The sequence below is a fragment of the Triticum dicoccoides genome, chromosome 1A (assembly GCF_002162155.2).
Source record: "Triticum dicoccoides isolate Atlit2015 ecotype Zavitan chromosome 1A, WEW_v2.0, whole genome shotgun sequence".
NCBI lineage: Eukaryota > Viridiplantae > Streptophyta > Magnoliopsida > Poales > Poaceae > Triticum > Triticum dicoccoides.
The window spans coordinates 359,183,909-359,197,914 of NC_041380.1; the positions used below are offsets into that span (position 1 = coordinate 359,183,909).

At 46.0% G+C, this 14,006-nt stretch overlaps 1 protein-coding gene across 1 annotated transcript; it reads left to right on the forward strand.

Moving 5' to 3' along the window:
- The first annotated feature begins 236 nt into the window (after window positions 1-236).
- Window positions 237-4,627, forward strand: LOC119272967. The gene is made up of 10 exons (XM_037554303.1): window positions 237-638; window positions 2,035-2,139; window positions 2,230-2,271; window positions 2,353-2,448; window positions 2,535-2,627; window positions 2,788-2,904; window positions 3,011-3,043; window positions 3,952-4,002; window positions 4,092-4,169; window positions 4,261-4,627. The coding sequence occupies exons 1-10, from the start codon at window positions 420-422 to the stop codon at window positions 4,357-4,359; spliced, it is 933 nt and encodes a 310-aa protein (XP_037410200.1). The 5' UTR covers window positions 237-419; the 3' UTR covers window positions 4,360-4,627.
- Window positions 4,628-14,006: the final 9,379 nt, after the last annotated feature.

Below are 14,006 nucleotides of genomic sequence, written 5' to 3' on the forward strand. Positions count from 1 at the left end.
TGTGGCATGTAGTAACATCACTCTGACATTTAAAAAAAATGAAACTTGTCATGATTTACAACTAAATTTTTTATCTCTAGGTAATTAAAAATTGCCATAAAAAATGTTAGGGCGGGATTACTTTGTGCCACACGTGTGACACTTATCAGAGTTTTAATTATTTGGGGATAAGACAGGTGGAAAGGGAGGTACTGTCCGGAATATGTCTCAAAAAGAAGAAAAAAGGGACTGTCCGGGAGAGGAGGGATTCCTCCAACAGAGGAGACCGGCGAGAAGGGAAGAAGCGAAATCCCCTTCCGCCGATTACATATTATATAGGGTTTGGATTCGGCGATGATCTCGATTGCCGGCGGAGATGCGGCACGGGAGGACCCCCGTTCAATTTGATCCAGAGTTCGGCTCCGCCGCTGGTGACACTGATGAAGGCCCGTCTCTCACACCGTCAGACGCCACCGGATTCATCACACGAGCTTGCGGACCAGGAGGATTACAGAGTCAGCGAGGAGGATTTCTGCAAGCACCTCGCTGTTTTGTCCAGCAGGCCTCGTCCCACAACCATCGTCGGGCCCAGGATTGACAGTGAACAGCAGCGCGAGGTCTACGAGCGCCTTGCGCTCTACCGCATCAGAGCATCCAAGGTTATTATTTCCTCGCATTCCCCCTATCATCTTGATATCCCATCTTTGTGTGCACATCCGGTCTGTTTTCTGCTAATTTATCTGCAATGCCCCTGCAAGTTTCTGATGAACTTTTATCTCTCACGGCTTGTGTTTCTGTTGCACATGCAGATGGCACAGGGAGTGTCCATGAATGAGCTGGATGACATGACTCTGAGAAAGGAATACCCCCCGGAAGCTCTCGAGGAGACGTGTTACTTCAGTGACTACGACCATGGTGTTAGCGTCCAACTCGATCTAGCCGACACTCTACTTACGTTCTGGACGTTTATGCGCACATGGGCCAACATTCAGGGGAGAGCCCACTCCATCCCAAAAGCCCGGACTGAAAGGAGAAGGGATACTCTCCCTTATAAGTTGGTCATGGCCTTCTCCCATAAGCGAGGTGGGACTAAACCAAGCCAGCCTCCATTGATGGACAGCAGTCCTAACATCCCATCCCTCTGAGAAGCCCCTCAGAAAGGCATGACGATGCTGGCTCTGATACCAGATGTTAGCGTCCAACTCGATCTAGCCCATACTCTACTTACGTTCTGGACGTTTATGCGCACATGGGCCAACATTCAGTGGAGAGCCCACTCCATCCCAAAAGCCCGGACTGAAAGGAGGAGGGATACTCCCTTATAAGTTGGTCATGGCCTCCTTCCGTAAGCGAGGTGAGACTAAACCAAGCCAGCCTCCACTGATGGACAGCAGCCCTAACACATGGTGACACCATTGATTGGTACTTCAACCCTGACCACTCGGTCCACTCCTACTTGAGTGACTACCACCGCCTTGTCCTTAAAAATGGAGATGTAAGTGGCATCCGCTCATACTCATACCGATGACTAGTTCAGCTTCAGCTTCAGCATTTAGTTTATATAGTACGCGTGAATCAATTGCGCATTTCAACTAATCTGGTACTTCTGTTTGGACCAAATAAGATGCCGTGTTCCTTCTAGTTGCAAATACTTGTCAGGGCTTTCAGTTTTGAAGCAATATTGATAATTGATAGCACCTTTGTATGTATTTGGATTGATCATGCAAAAGTGCCATTGTGGTATTCTTCACACAGTAATTTCTCTATATTAAAGTTTTGTGGTTCTGAAAGTGCAAACAAATATTGAAATTGCATCCTGGAGACCGTGGGAAGTATGAAATATCGACACACGGTTACACATTCACTATTTCCCCTGATGTCCAAGCTATGTTTTTGAAGCTTTTGGTTTTCTTCAGAACTGTCCCTTGTTTTAACACTTCAGTGATGATGAACATTGTACGGAAGTTTAATTAGCACAGTGATCTGTTTAATAGCATCGAAACCATTCGTTAAGTAATGTATGTCATCTATTTCTTCTCTCCCTCGGGAGTGCAGGGCACGCGGTACCTTGACTGGGAGAAGTACTGCTCATGGTTTACTACCTACGAAACAGATGAAGAGTATCTCAAGTACTTTGAAGAAATATCAAAGAAAATTAAGGTATGCATCATCAGATGTACTATGAAGGTTTGATCTAAGCTAATTTCTTCATCTTTCTGGGATACCAATAACCTTTATCTTTTGAGACAGTGGATTAAATGTTACATGAAATTTGAACGAGGATCTCCTGAGGTAAACATACCCTAAAGAAAACCATGTGGAGTAAAAGGTACAAATGAAGTATAATACCATGATAACCCCTTTGCTCTTTAGTGGATAGAGATGGAAGCTAGAGGATTTTGGCAAGCAGTGGAGATCGCGGTAGACTTTCCACACATGAGCTTTGATTTAGCTTTGACTGCATACACGGTACAATATATTCTCTTCTTTTTCAGTAATTCCTGAGATCAGCAACAGTTCTTGTTTTATTTGACATCGACACTCTTGTTATTCAGGATCATATTTTTAACACGAGATTTGATTATTTTGACCATGAAGAAATTGATCCTCTTCTTTTTGAGATTTGGAAACGTCTCACTAAGCAAAAGGTTAGCATCGTACCTTGGCATGTATGCTATGGAGCTGTCATTTGTGGTGTACTCATCCAATGAAACCTTGGTGTTTACAAACAAGACCATAGTATCTGTTTGTGTTCATGCCTGTTGTATATGCTTGTTGATGTATGTTCCTTTCTTGAACATTGCTCAGATTACATTCAGACAGACTCTAGACCAAGTCCAGCAAGAGAACATGTTCCCTCGACAGGAGAAGTGTATACAATTTGTACTGGATAATACTAGTATCTATACTCGTTTGCAATCAACTGTAAGTTCTTATTCTAGGCCGAGGTTCTGCAATTTATGCCCTAATCCTCTTGAGTTCTGATTATTGACGTGCATTATCCTTGCTAATCCTTTCAAAAAAATTCCAGTTTGATACTTGCGTGGAAGACATCTCTGATGAGGTATGTATGATATATAAAAATTATATGCAATTTACAGTGAATCACATCGTTGATTGTGCTTTTTTTTAATGATGGCTTACCTCTCGATTCCATTATAGTCAACAATAGAATTAGTTCTAGACAGGTTCAACAGTTGCCACTATCACTAGCAGTTCAAAAGAAAGAAAATTAAAAATCTTAAAGCGAAAACTAGTTACTGACTAGTGTATATAACACACACAAGTCACAACCCAGCAGAAAGTATTAGCAGCTAACAGTTCTAAACTGCAAAACAGAGTCAAAACACATCAGACGTTACATAGCCCATTACATCGGCAAGTTGCTGTGAATTATCCATACAATCATCAGGGCAGGTTTTGGACGCAGGTGTCCCATCTGCTTCTCTAGGCACACCATTGGTGGAGCGCCTCTTGATGTTTTTTTGTGTGTGTGAATAGCCTCTTGATGTTTCAACAGCTTATCCTCTTGGAAACTTAGTCATTGCCTGTTTGGAGCTTTGCCCACTTGTGAAGGATAACAGGACAAACAAATAAATTCAGCTGACAAATGTATTAGTCTGTGCTCGAAGCAATCCCTGTTTCTAGTCTTCCAGATTGCCCAGCGTAAAGTTGCCAATCCCGACACCTGTTTGGAGACACAGCGAACAAATTTTACTATTTACTATTTGGCAATGGTGTGGCTGCATAAAATTGCAGAGAAATCCAATAGTAGGGACTAACTATTTAGATATAGAAGATATCGCGTCATTGTTTTCTTATAATTTTTGTGCTGTATTCGGGTGAGTTTAAACCGTCTCTCTGCTGCGATACGCGCAATATGGGATGAAGATAGTGTGTCATTGTTTTCTTTTAATTTGTGTATACCTTCTTAAATCTCATATCGATGACACAAACATTTGGTTGCTGTAGACTCCAGAGGATGAAGGCCGCAGGTTAATTACAATGGCGGTTTCGAGCAAGGTATGCATGCTTGTTCTGGATTTCTGGTACAGTCTGCAAGTTCCTTTTTTATTCTTGAAGTTGCAACTAAACTTCATTTTAAATTTCAGCTTCACAAAGAGAAGACATGGAATGAGTATATTATGAGGAAGATAGAGATTGCTAAACACATTGGGTTGGATCTCCAAGTATGTATCCATCTTGCATATCCTCGAAATTTCCTGTGACTGTACATGTTTATTCGTCTTAAAGAAAACCGATGCCTCGTTCACCTTGCAGGCTACATGTATCCGAATTTTAAGACCCAGAAGGATGTGGACTCTTGTTGTAGAACAAAATATTGTTCGGTGCCCAGATGCACCTGGGCATGGACAGTAAATTCGAACTTTGAAAAGGAACACTGTTTGGACCCAATTTTGTATTTTTGCCTAGAGGTCCTCAAATTTTCCAAATACCGCGAAACTTTGCATGCTCCTTGTGCAGTTGAGCATTTTTTATGCCAAAAGAGTTTAGAATTTTGTACTTTTTTTTGGATTTACTATTCATCAGGTGCAGATGAGCTTTGGCTTGGATGTGAATTACGGCTTGGCTTGCAACTCATATCTTGGTAAAGACAAATACTGTTGAATGAAATGTTATGATGTTCTACTTTTTGTTGATGTCCTTCATTTTAGGCTGTTCGGCACCCAGGTCGGACCTACTCCAAATTGACTAAATCCATCAAATCGACTGCACTCCTCTTGTGTTCCCCTCCCTTTCTCCGCCGTCCGATTTTGCTGTCCTAGATACTGACACGAAGTACCCTGGCCCCCACTGCCGCCATGGATGATGCCTTGACGGAGTCCATATTGCTCTCGGCTGTCGTCTCTTGCAAAGTGGAGAACGTCGCCTGAAGGGATCGATACAGACAGCAGTGTGTGTTGGGAAGCTGTGGAGAAGGCAACTTTGGTGAAGGTCGCTGACATGGACTTGGGCGCGTTAGGTCTGGCAACTGCCTTTGTGTCTTCCACCGTGACCGTGAGAAGGAAGAAGCTGTCGACCGAGCCCGACTTTGTTCCGACCTCCCAATGGGCGGGCATTCTGGATCGCTGGACAAAAGAGGACGGTGTCATGGGTATGGTGTACGACTTGCCGCAACTCCAACGGAGCGGGCAACGTTAGGAAAGGCCGGCGTCGGGCATGCTGTGTTGTTTGATGATATGGCCGACCAAGATATGGTACATTAATTCTTGCCCTATATGCCATTGGATCAACTAGAGATGGTAGTTTCATTACGATGTATATTGTAGGACACACTCATGATTAACATGATACACGATGGTCAAGAACCTAGGCATTTTGACATGGGTGATATCAATTTCCCTATGTTTGATGTTGGACAAACATCGCACGCTAAAAAAGCGAAGATACCAAAGGCAAGAGGTCCGACATTCACAAGTTATGAATGTATTGTTGTGTGAATCTTTGTTGGCCACAATCATGTATCCCATTTGTCAAAACTGAGCAAAAGGGCGTCAAGTATTGGCAAAAAAGATCTATAAACACTACCATGAGCACAAGAACTATGTGGAGCCACACGCTATCCATACCACCCGCAAAGAGACCTTTCTCAAACATAGATCGTCTTTCACCCAAGAGAGCGTCTACAAGTTCTGCGGTTACTATACACAAATAGTGCCGGAACCAGATCGTCATTGCAGTGAGTAGCCATGTAAGTTTGACTTATTTCACATTGTCATCATTTGTATTTCATTGCGGTTTTGCATTGTTTTGAGTGATTCTTGTTTTGCTAGTTGGGTTTGGGGGACACTTTGTACAACCAAACCGAGGGCAAGTCATCCACTTTGTCGCATTATTGGTTGAAACTGAACGGGAAAGCAAAGTGAACCATCGTTGAAGAGCTCGAAATGGCATCAAGAAGTTCAAGAAAACGGTGGATCAACTTCCCAACAATCTATTGGATTGGATGACAAAGAGGAGCAAAGTGGAGGGGCCGGTGTACATGCAACTGTGCCAAAAAAAGGTACTCCCTCCGTTCCGAATTACTGTCTTGGATTTGTCTAGATACGGATGTATCTAGAATCATTTTAGTGCTAGATACCTCCGTATCTAGACAAATCCAAGACAAGTAATTCAGAACGGAGGGAGTAGGTGAGTGGAAACAATTGAGAGAAGAAAAGGGCCGCACGTGACAACACGACAAGCAAAATGTCTGTCACATGGAAGAGAATTTTTTTTCCGCATGGAATGATGGTGTTGAGCCTATCGATCTTCCCCCATGAGATGCTTGACTTGTTGTACTATGACTATTAATTTCATGAGGCATTTATTTGGTTGATGAGTTCTTTATGATTATTAATCCAAATTTTTGAGTTTTGGGCTTCCGCCTCGATAACCTCCTATTGCTAGCCTCTTCGGTGGCAAGCATTGTCCACTCTCGCATTTAGACATGATTTTACTGACGCATGGTACTCATGTATCAAGATAATATGAAGCTCCTTTGGGACCCACGTCGCCACCTAAGAGCATGCTTAATAATATAGTTGATTGTTGGCTATATCTTGTTGACATGTGATTTATGGACAATTTTATAGTCAACATGTATAGTAGTTGATTGTAAATAGATATCACTTTTTCGCAAAAAAAGATACCACTTTATTAATATCTAACCCATCTCACTCTTTCATAAAGTTTTTTGGATTCCATGCTATAGTCGACTTTTAATCTACAAGTTGCTTCTTTTTTCTCTCCTCCAGCTCAGTATAAATATCATATTTAAATGCTTACATGTTGCTTGCATCACTTTATTATATTTGCTTTAAGGGTTTAAGAGCAGTAAGAGCATCTACAACTGGACCCCCTCCCCATTCTTTTCCTATACATCCAGGCCAAGAACTCGATTAGGGCTCGGACATTTCCTCACTACATGTCCGGGTTGTCCTGGTCCTCTCAAATCCAACCCATATATAAGCCAAATATGGGGAGGCTCGACATTTTTTTTCAAAAAGGTGGGGAGGCTCGACATGTCCGCAATGTCAGCCCAAATTTCATCCAACCCACCTAGCGTCACCTGCAACCTTACATAACTAGTATAACGCCCGTGCGTTGCCACGGGCTCTTCAAAATTTATAATCAGTATCTTTCATTTATCATCCCCTCATATTGGGTGATTATGGGGTGCTCTAATTAGAAACACAACAATCAAATATTAGGAAATTTCACCGAACGAACAACAACGAATAATACGATATCTATCAAACGAATAAAATGAGGTCATATTTTTGGTCCGTCATGCACTTCTGTTGAAAAGTGCCTATCCCTTTTAGAATCAACCCACTGTTTGCTCGCACGCAAAAAAAATACATCTCTAAAGTGGGGAATCGATCGGTGCCAAAAAGAACTCAAACATCTATCCAATCTCGACTTCGTGCTCTTCCACTTCCATTGATAAAGATGGGACGTCAAGGGTTTCATCATGATGACCTCGAGCAGCCGCCGACATCCCTCCCCACATCTACCCCTACCCCCTGCTGCCGCTTGCACTGTCCTTGCTCCTCGAGGGAGCTAGGGACACAATGTTCTCTAGGATGGGCATGACCAGATCCACGAGGAGGCCACATTCTTCCATGGGAACCCAACCAAGCACACCACCCTCCGCAACCATCCAATCCCAGTCTAACAAAGTCAAGACCCGCCATCGATCCACAAATCAGGCTCGCCGCATCCAGGTTCACTGCAAGTCTGCGACGAGTCTGTAGTCGGCATCTTGATTTTGGCTATCCCCACGGAAGAATCATCGGATCCTGCTTACTTTTACCATCACTTCGTCTCTTCCCAAGGCAGCGACACCACCCAGCCAATCACCACCACCGCTTGCGGCTTGCCTACATAAAATCATGAGAAATCTCCACGGCGGTGCTGTAAGATCACCTTGGCGACCTCGACAGTGACCGACTGGTCTAAGATCTAAGCTAGCCGCTCTTTGTAGAAACCAATAGAAGTAGGCATGTGACTCAGATTTGTTCTTTGGTGTGCATGCGTTTCTTGCTGTCCACCAGCTCTTGTCTACAACTCGCCTATCTCTGTACCAGCTCTTGGTCTACAACTCGCCTATCTCCATGCTCGAGACGACCAAGCTCGATGCGCAAGCCGCATACGTCTGCTAGAGCTATATCCAGGCCCTATGATTTTTGGATCACTGGCACTATGGGTGCCAGGACCGGAGTCGCCCTCATCCACCAAGTGGATCAAGGAGGTCCACCACCTAGACTCTACATCGCAACATTTTGTGTTTTCCTATAAAAAGTAAAGAACTTTCTCTAATAAACGTAAATATAACCTTTTGGTTTTATAGTCTCAACTTTCCTACACTCCAATACCAGAAGGATTTCTTGGTTTTATTTAATGACCTTCTTGAATGTCATTCACTTAGAAAGGTAGTAATACAATCTGTGATATTAAGGCAAACTATTGGTCATATTAAAGTGCAAAAGGCCCTATAGGAGTCAAAGCATGACTTTTATGGTTATACTGTAATTTGCAAGATCTGAGATTTATGCAAGTGTACAATTAGAGAAGAGCCAATTAAATAGATTTTCACATTCAGAATAGTACAATTAGCAGTAGCACTTCAATTTTTTCATGTTTGATCAGCTTGCTAGGTGGTTAGCACTAAGCATGTTGGAACGATGAGCATAACCTAACTTAGTTCAGTACGTGTTGCTGCAAATTAGTTCAGTACGTATGAAGCTGTTGCTAACTTCAATGCCTGGCTGTTGCAAGTTTCTAATGAAAAAGTACTTCAGGTCAAAGGTCAGGGAATATACACTTTTGTTATCATGGTTGTTTCCTTATAGTGAACAACTTTGATCACCACTTCAGCAGCTACTATCTATAAGAAGACATTAGCTAAGTAGATACAGGCAAAGAAAGCATGTAGGCAAAACCAGAATTAAAAACATCCTTCTCAATGGAGCTCATGCAGTTCGGAAGACCCTAATCATCGATGAGGGACCCCTCCGATGGTAGCATGGCGTGACAATTGCCGTCAATGACGACACCCAAAGTACCTTGCACAATCCATCGATCCAGTTCGGAACAATCAAGCACATACCTTGCAAAGTGATGTGGATCTGAAGCAGAGGTGGGAAGGTAAAGGCTCAGGTGAGGTGGAATGAGACGTTGATATAGACGTGCACGCATGAGAATAAGGCGGTGCCCAGGATGGATCTCCATCGGAGGAGGCCGGATCCACTGGGGAGGAGGTCGCTGTAGTACCTGCCATCTGTGCGATGGATCACGGGGCTGGCAGGCAGGGGAAGGGGATAGGAGGGAGCGGGTGGGCTAGAGCGCAGATGGCGGGTGCCCCCGACGACGGCTGGGAAGGATGGTGGAGGAGGTGGATGAGGATGGCGGCGGCGGCGTCTGCGGTTGCGCCTCGTCCGCAGCCGTGCTGGTGGTGGTCGATGCGAGAGCCGGATGGCGTCGGCCAGAATCAGGCAGGGGCGACAAAGATTTAGAGGAGAGAGAGAATGGAGGCGATGATCGATGGGAGGAAGGGCCACCGACGATTGGGGTGGCCTCAGATCCGCCCTCCGTGGCCGCCTATTTCATGGGACGAACACCCGTGCTCACCGCCGGGCTTGCCTTCAGCCGCTGCCTCGCCGACATTCACGACGTAGAGCCCCTTCCTCCGATCCCATTTGCCATGGAGGCAGCGCCATCCTTCATCGCAGAGAACGATTCCACACTGAGATCCCAACCAGATCGTGATTGCGCCTCCCCAAACCGCAGCGGCACATCCCACTCCATCAACGACCAACCTATATGAGGCGGAGGGTCAGTGTAGGACGCGAGCGCCGTCACCATGGACGTGGGGGACGCCGTAGGTGGGAAGGAGGCGGCGACGGCGTCTGTGTCAGGAAGATCGCACGACGGCGGCGACGTTTCCTCGAGGGGATCGAGAGGAGCTGCGTTTGGTGCCGGGTGGGTTCTTTGGTGCGCGCGTGGGGCTGGAGATTGTGATAGGTGATCAGTTGAGGGCGTGCCATACCTGGATCGATAGCCTTACCTACCTGGTGGTAATTTAAATTTATTACCATATTTGATATTTCCCGAGTTATGGCCTTACCATACCTGGATTGATAGCCTTTGGGGTAATTTAAATTTATTACCATATAATTACCATATTCAAAATTTCCTGAGTTATGACCTTACCATACCTGGATTGATTTATTACTATACGTGGATTAATTATGATTTATTACTATATGATTTATTACTATACGTGGATAGCCTTACCATACCTGGTGGTAATTTAAATTTATTACCATATTCGATATTTCCCGAGTTATGGCCTTACCATACCTGGATTGATAGCCTTTGGGGTAATTTAAATTTATTACCATATAATTACCATATTCAAAATTTCCTGAGTTATGACCTTACCATACCTGGATTGATTTATTACTATACGTGGATTAATTATGATTTATTACTATATGATTTATTACTATACGTGGATAGCCTTACCATACCTGGTGGTAATTTAAATTTATTACCATATTCAATATTTCCCGAGTTATGGCCTTACCATACCTGGATTGATAGCCTTTGGGGTAATTTAAATTTATTACCATATAATTACCATATTCAAAATTTTCTGAGTTATGACCTTACCATACCTGGATTGATTTATTACTATACATGGATTAATTATGATTGATTACCATAAATATGTTGGGTATTGCCGGTCAGACGAGAAAAGAGAAAAACCGGTGGGAGGGGCTGGTGGGAGGTGGGACGAAGAAAAACCGGTTGAAAATAAACCAGTTGAAAATAAACCGGTTGAAAGTGGGGGGGACTATTCAACCAATTCGTCCATTAGGAGTAGAGATTTTCCCTTTTCTCTCTCTCGTTTTCTAGGACAGAGGAGGAGCTCACGCTCGTGTCCTCCAAGGCCGGAGAGGAGCTCACCCGGGTGTGCTGGCCACCACCCGCACTGCCAGTGGAGCCCATGCCGCTCGTGGTCGAGGCTGAGGCTGCTCGTCGCTCACATCCGTTCCCGAAGCCGGAGAAGAGCTCGCTCACGCCTTCCGCCACCGTTTGCGCTCATCTCCCCTGTCGGCGCCCTCGCGTGTGCTCTGGCTGGCTACTGCGAGTGTGCGTGCTAGACAACTAGCTAGCCGCTTATAGCCGCACGTGCGTGCTAGGCACTGCTCGGGCGAGGCCATCCGATCTCGCGCCCTCCCGGCGGTGGAACTGCTCGGGAATGCACACATCGTCTGTGAGGTCGTCCCGCATTCAGGCGTGCTCTGCCGGTGCCACCCGCGACATGTTCGATGAAATGTGTGAAGTGATAGGACAATTTAGGGGGGTTGTTGTGTGAGAGAAAAAAATGAGGGTTCAAAGAGAATGTGCTTAGGGAAACTTCAACATGGGACGCATTTCATCCGCTCGCGTCCGTTTGAGTCCGCGTGGGTAAAAACCATGGCCCTATGCGGTGACCCATTTGGCAAATCTTTTTGTTTTGTATCCGTATGGACGCAAATCCACCCTAAATTTGGGTCGGTTTTATGTCCACATGAACAGGAGATGAACACATCGTGCATCTGCTTGGTGTCCATCCCAGGCTCACGCGGCTAAATGTCGCGGCTAGGGGGGGGGGGCTTTGGAGATTCGCCGTCGTCGGGATCTACTGGCCGAGGACATCGTCCATGACTTGACAGTTGTCGAGGACTACCCCTACTGGGACACGTGTTTCGACGACGAGCACAACCAACATCGCCAGTCGTGCTTCGCACGTGCTCCAGCGCCGCCGCGTGCGTGTGCTCCGCAACGGGGGACCATGGTGAAGGAGGAGGAGCCTGAGGACGACGAGACCCTCAAGTAGGCCCTCGAGGCCTCCGAGTTGGCCGAGCTCATGTGTAGCCTGGTCTACAAATGGCGCTCCACGCATCAGCGGCGGAGGCCACCGCGCCGCCGCCAGAGCCGTGGCCACTACAAGGGCTGGTGGGGTAAATGTGGACTTCCATGTTCCCTTGCACTCCTGAGCCGGAGGAGAAGCACCAGGATGCGCCAACTACGCCACCCCGCGCACTGACGAGCATGTCCATTGCACCAGCGTGGCCATATCCATGGGCGCCTCCGGTTTACATTGACCTCGTCAGTGACGAGGACGTGGATAAGGATAACAAGTAGATCTAAGTTTGTTGTTATTTTTTAAGTTTAATTCACTACTGGAAAACAGGTTACTAATGGCGCATCTATTTTGGTTACTAATGGCGCACATTAGGTGCGTCATTACTAGCACGCCATTAGTAAGTTTTAGTAATGGCGCACATTTGGTGCGCCATTACTATCCCAGACAGTAATGGCGCACCTAATAGTGCGTCATTACTAACCTTTAGGTGCCCCACTAGTAATAAAGCCAAGTGCGCCACTAGTAACCTTAGAGGTGCGCCACTAGCTAAAAAGCTAGGTGCGCCACCAATAAAGGCTGAAATGCGCCACTAATAGTATATTTGGAAAACAAAAAAAATACAAATTTACAAAAAACAACATTTAAGGAAAAATAATTTAAAAACAAAATATGAAATAGAACCATAATTTTTATTACAGCAAGAATATTACCATGTCTTTACAAGTATCCAATAAAAAGAAAATTGCACAGAAATAAAACAAAATCCTATAACTAATCTTCTACTCCCTCAGTCCAAGAATACCTCTCGCAAGGGGAGGAAATTTTTGTTGGAGAACGTAGCAGAAATTCAAAATTTTCCTACGTGTCACCAAGATCTATCTATGGAGAGACTAGCAACGAGGGGAAGGAGAGTGCATCTACATACCCTTGTAGATCGCTAAGCGGAAGCGTTCAAGTGAACGGGGTTGATGGAGTCGTACTCGTCGTGATTCAGATCACCGATGATCCTAGTGCCGAATGGACGGCACCTCCGTGTTCAACACACGTACAGCTCGACGATGTCTCCCACGCCTTGATCCAGCAAGGAGAGAGGGAGAGGTTGAGGAAGACTCCATCCAGCAGCAGCACAACGGCGTGGTGATGATGGAGGAGCGTGGCAATCCTGCAGGGCTTCGCCAAGCACCTACGGGAGAGGAGGAGGTGTCACGGGAGGGAGGGAGGCGCCAAGGGCTCAGGTATGGATGCCCTCCCTCCCCTCCACTATATATAGGGGCAGGGGAGAGGGGGAAGGCGCAGCCCTGCCCCTTCCTCCAAGGAAGGGGTGCGGCTAAGAGGGGGGAGGAGTCCATCCTCCCCAAGGCACCTCGGAGGTGCCTTCCCCCTTTAGGACTCTCCCCTTTTTCCTATATCTTGGCGCATGGGCCTCTAGGGGCTGGTGCCCTTGGCCCATGTAGGCCAAGGCACACCCCCTACAGCCCATGTGGCCCCCCGGGGCAGGTGGCCCCACCCGGTGGGCCCCCGGGACCCTTCCGGTGGTCCCGGTACAATACCGATGACCCTGAAACTTGTCCCGATGGCCGAAACAGGACTTCCTATATATAAATCTTTACCTCCGGACCATTCCGGGACTCCTCGTGACGTCCGGGATCTCATCCGGGACTCCGAACAACATTCGGTAACCACATACAAACTTCCTTTATAACCCTAGCGTCATCGAACCTTAAGTGTGTAGACCCTACGGGTTCGGGAGACATGCAGACATGACCGAGATGTTCTCCGGTCAATAACCAACAGCGGGATCTGGATACCCATGTTGGCTCCCACATGTTCCACGATGATCTCATCGGATGAACCACGATGTCAAGGACTCAATCAATCCCGTATACAATTCCCTTTGTCTAGCGGTATAGTACTTGCCCGAGATTCGATCGTCGGTATACCGATACCTTGTTCAATCTCGTTACCGGCAAGTCTCTTTACTCGTTCCGTAAGACATCATCCCGTGATCAACCCCTTGGTCACATTGTGCACATTATGATGATGTCCTACCGAGTGGTCCCAGAGATACCTCTCCGTTTACACGGAGTGACAAAATCCCAATCTC